The sequence below is a fragment of the Vitis riparia genome, chromosome 3 (assembly GCF_004353265.1).
Source record: "Vitis riparia cultivar Riparia Gloire de Montpellier isolate 1030 chromosome 3, EGFV_Vit.rip_1.0, whole genome shotgun sequence".
Lineage (NCBI taxonomy): Eukaryota > Viridiplantae > Streptophyta > Magnoliopsida > Vitales > Vitaceae > Vitis > Vitis riparia.
The window spans coordinates 19300044-19307167 of NC_048433.1; the positions used below are offsets into that span (position 1 = coordinate 19300044).

The 7124-nt window shown below is 32.0% G+C and overlaps 1 protein-coding gene and 1 pseudogene across 1 annotated transcript; one reads left to right on the plus strand and one right to left on the minus strand.

The window, feature by feature from the left end:
• Nucleotides 1-960: 960 nt before the first annotated feature.
• LOC117911028 (probable disease resistance protein At5g45490) lies at nucleotides 961-3887 on the minus strand. The gene is made up of 2 exons (XM_034825195.1): nucleotides 2713-3887; nucleotides 961-1078 (listed from the first exon to the last, which is right to left on the minus strand). Exons 1-2 carry the CDS (start codon nucleotides 3879-3881, stop codon nucleotides 961-963), a joined length of 1287 nt encoding a protein of 428 aa, XP_034681086.1. The 5' UTR covers nucleotides 3882-3887.
• A 1398-nt stretch (nucleotides 3888-5285) lies between these two features.
• On the plus strand, nucleotides 5286-5807 carry LOC117911029 (annotated as a pseudogene).
• The last annotated feature ends 1317 nt before the right edge of the window (nucleotides 5808-7124 follow it).

Sequence of the window (7124 nt, forward strand, 5' to 3'; positions counted from 1 at the left end):
AAAAATAATTATGGAGTAAAAATTATAACAAAACAGAAAAAGATATTATATACAATAAATAGCTTATAGTAAATAAAAATAATATACTTCATCATCATTTTATTTTTTTATCAAAAATATTTAAAGAAATATAATGATGCTTTTTATTTTTTTTCATTAATTCTTTAATGCAAAAATAGTTCTTTTATTAAATTAAGTATCATTTATTTGGAATTCTAATTTTATTATATTAAATAACTAATAGAAAAGATTTCACCTTTAAGAAACTCAATTTTAACATAATCAATTAACAATAGAGTTTCATTTAAACAACAACTAAAACAGGTTTTAAAAAAATTTTAATTTCTTTCACATAAAGTAACCACCATGTTTTACTGCAAGTGAAGTGCTCGGTCAAGTTCGTTTTACTTAACAAATTAAAATTTAATTGGCTCTTCATATGGAAGAGGAAAAAAATAAAAGAGAACTAAACTCAAAAAGGTGTATGAGAATTACACCGGGTGTTAGAGATAGAAGTTTCGTAAATGACTATGAAATATATGATGCAGATTTTAACTTACCCATCCAAGTGAAAACGAAATATTAGCTTTTGATCCCAAAGGTAATAATAAGAGAATTGGTGGTTTTGAATCACGTTTGAGATTTCTGACTACTTGCATGATTACTTGCATGAGTTGATTAGCCATTGCATCCCCACTCCAAACCTGGTGAATATATGTATATGGTCTCAAATCAAATCCAATATATGATATGATAAATAGAATATATAGAAAGTGATTGCAACTCAACTTACTATTATCATCCCAGTGGGCCGACCTTTTGATTCCCAAAATGATAAATATTCATGGACTTTGTTGAATACATCACGAAGAAGAAGCTTTGATACATCTATCACCTGATGATGAAAAGCAAACTATCTCATTAAATGAATCTTTTATCATAATATAAAAAGGTTATGTTTTAAAACCAAACCCATTCTTCTCTAAGTGAGAGGGTACGCCATGATAACAAAAGCTCATTTCCCAATATAGGATCATCTTCAAGGTTGACCAACACAGGTCCACTCCAAAATAAATTCCTGCAACAACAATTTTAAAGATTTAATTAAAATATTTAAAAAGATTTTATACATATTTAATTTTAAAATGGTTTTCACATAAAATTAAATAATTTTAAAGGAAAATATTAAGAAACCGGAACTCCTATATTTATTTTAAAAAATGGAAACCATATGTGATAGCATATTTCGATTTTCATTTTTTTTAAAAAGGTACATTTTCAATTTTTATTTTTTTAAGAGAACTGACAAGGAAAAAGAATCACCTTATGGAATCCAAAATAGTAAAATATATATATGAATATTAACAAAATACGATAGGAGGTTTATTTGAAATCAAATGTTATTTAGAAAATATTGTATAAATATTTTACTTTCTTTATTAGACTATAAATTATGATAAGTTGTTATACTTTTAGATATTAATTTATTTTGTGTGTTTAACTATAAATGTATTAAAACGCTTTATTATACCTTAAAATAAAAAATATGACAAAGAAAATAAAAATAATAATGAAAATATCCAATATCGTAATAACATTTTGTTTCCAAAGTTGATAAAAGTTGAAATTAGGTCCAACTACAAATTCTGTGAGACAACAATAACTAATAATAAGCTTGGTTTTAATGACATATTTAGGGAAAAGTCCGAAAAATAAATAAATAAAATATTTATTTATTTTATTTATAAAAAATACTAGAATAGAAAATTTGTGCTGTGAATGAGATTTACTTCAAGATTCATACATTATCAAAAGCAATTTTTGTGCTACGTTAAAACAAAAACCAAATTATTTGTCCAATTTATGATTATATGGACTGACAAATTATGTAAATTCTATTAAATCATGTATTGTTAGGCAGGTTGGTGAGAAGTAAATAAAAACCAAAAATATACGTAATAGGCTATAAAGATTTAATTTAAGCAACTTGTACTTAAAAAATATTCTTCAAAACAGCTTTCACATGAAAATAAATAATATTACTAGAAAATGTTAAAAAATGGGAAGTCCTATTTGTTTATATTCTTTTTATATTTTCATTTGAAAATTAGAAATATTGTATGATAGCATATTTGGAACAAAATATTATTTTTATATATTTCTTCAAACTCATTCCACTTCATTTCCTCAGTTATATAAAAATTAAATAATTTTAAAATATATAAAATTTTAATTAATTTTATTCATATTTAATTATCTTTTTATAGTGAAACAAAATATGAGAAAACTATTTTTCTTTATATATATATATATATATTTTTACTTGATATTTTTCGGGAGCCAAACATAAACCTAAAGAAAACAAAAGTTTAAAACAAAAAAGGAAAAAATGAAACTTTATGAGATCTATAATATAAAAAATAAGAATATTATAAATATAATAAGAATATAAATATGAACAAAATATGATCTTTTATATATGTATATTGCTTTTTCAATTATACTAAAAAAATTAAGAAAATGAATTAACAAATAAAAGTTGGTAAAAATTGAAATAATGGATTTTGTTTTGAAAATTAACAAATAACTTTTAAACCTTTATTTCATAATATAAAATTTTCTAAATCATATTTCTATATTTTTAAATGAAATAAATTATGAAACCATTAAAACAAATAAAAACCAACAATACCATAAATGCTCAGATATTACCTGTCTCCCAGGATCTGGTCTTCAATCACTGCTGCCAATGTGTGCATTGCTAATGGGAGGCCATCACATTGCTCTACAGCCTCATCCTTCAATTTCAACTTATACCTTTTAAGCCTACCCAATATTAGTTCGAATTGCCACATGTCCTCCATGGATTCTAATGGAGGCTGCATGTGATACAGATTGTGAGGGCCCACCATCATTCTTGCTTTGTGGGGGAGTCGGCTGGTGATGATGACGTGCCCATCACCATCACCAGTTAGAGACTTCAACTTTTCCTTTAACTTGAAATACCAGTGGATGTTGATGTCCCAGATGCCGTCCAACACCATCAAATACCTTTTACCCTTCAAAGCTTTCCCAAGATTCTCCAACAGCTCTTCCACTTCTACCCCATCGTAGTCTTCATCATCCACCGCTGCTGCTTCCTCACTCTGCTCTTCTTCATCAAAATCTTCATAATCCCCCACTGCCTTACACTGCTTCAACATGTCCTTTATCATCTTCTTAAACCTTACATTTCCACTCAGTTTCCGGAATAAGCATATCCAAATTCTGTAATCCCGGAAATACCTCTCATCGGATTGGGTAAAAACCAATTGGGCCAGAGCGGTTTTACCCGAGCCCCCAATCCCCACGATTCCAATTTCCTGAAATCCCTCCCCTGTCTTCCGAAGTCGATCTGAAATTGTGTTTAATTGTTCATCAAAACCTGAAACGCTCCGATATTTAGAATTCTCGGGGTTTGGTCTTGGAATAAGTGGTAAGGAGGTGGAGGATGAACTTCCCGCCATGTCGGTCATACCAGGAATAATGGCATCAGCCGGAGCAGTAAGCTTTCTCTTTACTTGAACCAACAACTTTCTGGTTTTGCACAAAATCCAATGCTCCGCCAGAGTGTATCCATGCATCGGACCATCCTTCTTCTTTCGGGGTTCACGCTTCTCCGACAACACCACGCACTCTTCTAATGCGCTGATGGCGTTGTATAGACAATTCTTCAATCTGATGGGTGTAGATGCCGTGATGTCCTTTGCTTTCAACGCATCTCTAATCTGTAGAAAATGAGCGAGAAGGGGGATCTCATTTTCCCCGGAGTGTTCCTCCTCCGCGTCTTCCAAGTCCAGAATGAACTTGTTCTTCAAGAACTGCAAATGATCAGCAGACATTTTGTTGATGATGAGGCAATTAGATGTATTTGCTAAAAATGTGGGTGTTTATGGTCTCAAATCTGAGTCTTCCATACATATGTTGTGTATATCTTTGATTTTTTTTCTCTGTGAAGAAAGAATATGCTTGTGTTTGAAGGGTGGGAAAAGAACAAACAACAGGGAAAAGAAAATTAGGTTGAAAGAAAGGAAAGCTCTTTATTCTTTTGTATATACCTTTGTGATTAAGCAAAGAATCCTCATTATCCTTCAATGGGGTTTGATGAATATGCATTCCTTCAGCCATTAGCAAAGAACAATCCTCTTTATATTTTGAAGATGAAGTGCTAGTTTTCCCCACCTCACAGAGTGCTTAAGATTCTCCTCTGACCGACGGAGATGACTGGGTTTCACAAGAGACATTGATCCTCCGTGTTGAGCAATTCACACCTGCCATGTTGCAAGTAATCTTGAAGCAAATAATGGTCATAGATTATGATGCTTCCTTTCAATGATAGTCTTCCATGCTAAACAATGCATGTGACCTACCAAATGGAAACATCCCATCATTTTCTTGCATAATTTACCCAAATAATGGCAGAGAACATAAGGAACATTTCGAGAAGTGAGAAAGGGAACACCCAAAGCAGACAAGTAAAGAACTTGGGAAACCCAAAAAAAAAAAAAAAAAAAAACATACAACCCTACTTTTTGCTTTTCAAAGTTTTATGATTGACCATGCTTTCCTCACTTAAACATAATTATTAATAATAGAAATAGAATGGTAAAGTAATAAATTAAAAATAAACTTCCTTGTGAAAAATTCCTCCTTGAAAATTAAATTAGATTTATTCAACTCCTAAAATTAAAAGTTACCTATCAATTCATAAAGAAAAAGAAACACGTATGAATTAATTTTGAAACAAGAGATGTACTAGTACCAGCCTCTTTGTTAAGTAGGTTTCAGTTGCATATACATATCTATATATAAAAAATGAATGGGCGTTTGAATGTATTGTTACCTTATAACTGTAGGCATTTGAATGGGCGTGGATATCTCAACCTCTCCAATGCCTTCTTCCTTTGCTCTTGCAAGTCATCCATCAACTTTTTCTTCATAAACAATAGAAATAGGAATGGCAATGGGGCGGGTATTTTCGGGTACCCGCCCCGCCCCGCCCCTATTGGGACGGGGTTCAAATTTTAGAAACGGGTTTGGGACGGGGTTGGAATTTTTTTTTAATACCCGGGACGGGTTTGGGACGGGTTCGAGTATCGCCCCATCCCGCCCCGTTTATAATATATGAATATATGAATCTCCGCCTCCAGTGGGATTTTCCGACAAGTTCGTCGATAAGTTTGTGGTTTTCGGCTTAGTTCCAGTGAATTAGCCGCGTTTTGAGTCGCAAATCTTGTCGGAACACCATGATTCTTTTCGATTGGTTCTATGGACTTCTCGCATCTTTGGGGCTATGGTAAAAAGAGGCAAAGATCTTATTTTTAGGGCTTGATAATGCGGGAAAAACGACGTTGCTTCATATGCTGAAAGATGAGAGATTAGTTCAGCATCAACCAACGCAGCACCCGACGTCCGAGGAATTGAGTATTTGGAAAATTAAGTTTAAAGCCTTTGATTTGGGTGGGCATCAGATCGCTCGAAGAGTCTGGAAGGATTATTATGCCAAGGTGGATGCTGTGGTGTACCTGGTTGATGCGTATGACAAGGAAAGATTTGCCGAGTCAAAGAGGGAGTTGGATGCCCTCCTTTCTGATGAGTCACTGGCATATGTTCCATTTCTCATTCTGGGAAACAAGATAGACATACCCTACGCTGCCTCTGAGGATGAGTTGCGTTACCACCTGGGCCTGACCAACTTCACGATTGCTCGGGGCGGGGCGGGGGTGGGAATTTATCATACCCGCCCCGTCCCGCCCCGCCCCGTTTAATTTTTTAAATGGGACGGGGATGGGAATTATTTTAAATAAACAGGGCGGGGTTGGGATGGGGGCGACCCGTCCCGAACCCGCCCCGTTGCCATTCCTAAATAGAAAATTTGCTGGCGATTTGATATTCAAAATGATGAGATATTAAAGATATATGGGACAGTCCTCATATATATACATATATCGTTTGTTATGGGTCTCCTTGCTTTTAATGTGTTTGAAGGAAAGGGATAAGAATAAAGAAAGTAAAAGTGTTTATCTATATCTGAAGAAGGAATTCTCTTTATATTTTAAGTCTTTATGCTTATGATTTCTTTTTTCTTAAATAAAGAATGCTTCTTAAAATTTCCTTATAAAAAAAATGGTAGTATATATACTTATAGCTAAATTTCAATTTTAAAGAAACTATGCTCACTCTAAATTTCAATATATTTTTTATTTCATAGTCAAACATTTTATAACTTGTCCAACATTTCTAACCCTTTTTTGTTTTATTTTATTTTTCTTCTTGTTTTGGAGCATCTTTACATGTTTAATCTACTTTTGAGGGTGTGCATAAAATTTTAGGAATATATCTAACTACTTTACTTTCATTTAAATATTTCAATATAAGCCTCTTGGAAAAACCTTGGTAGAGCCCTTGGATCAGAAACAAAATAATAAAGTTACAGCTAGTGATCTCTACTATACTAAAGATTATAAATGGTGTAATTACAACAAATGACTGTACACTAAAGCAATCACCATTAGGTCTGACCACAAGCAATGCAAATTCATCTTATAGTTGCGATTGTAAACAAAATTAGGACTATAAGTTGACATATTAGGTGGCAGCTTCAAGTACCTTGAAACAAATGTGTTCTTATAGTTGCATACTTCATGTGACCCCACTAAAAGGTATGATTTGTTTTGTAGTGACGGGAAGGTTGAACTCAACTATAGCCCAATAATAATAATAATAATAATAATAATACCCTTATAATAAAACATACTTATAAAGAAATTAGTTGCATTCAAAACTAAAACCAAAATAAAACATTAAAATATTTTCATACACTAATTATGATACATTGTCATGATTCAACTAATGGTTAGAAAAATACAATACACCTATGTACCTAGCTTCTAGTTGTGCATATTAATAAAAATCCATCGTTCTCATTTTTTTTTAATCTTTTTTTGGTGTTCTAATAATTTTTTAAACGTAATTAATAGAAATAGAATGATAAAGTATTAATTAAAAATAAATTTATTTGTGAAAAATTTTCCCTTAAAAATTAAATTGGATCCACAAATAACTCTTAGAATTGAAAATTACAA

Bases quoted from the DNA above. Each gene is read 5' to 3' on its own strand.
- LOC117911028 (XM_034825195.1), bottom strand. From the start codon at position 3,881: ATGTCTGCTGATCATTTGCAGTTCTTGAAGAACAAGTTCATTCTGGAC. The intron at 1,079-2,712 runs GTAATATCTGAG...TTGTTGTTGCAG, and splicing joins GACCAGATCCTGGGAGACAG to GAATTTATTTTGGAGTGGAC.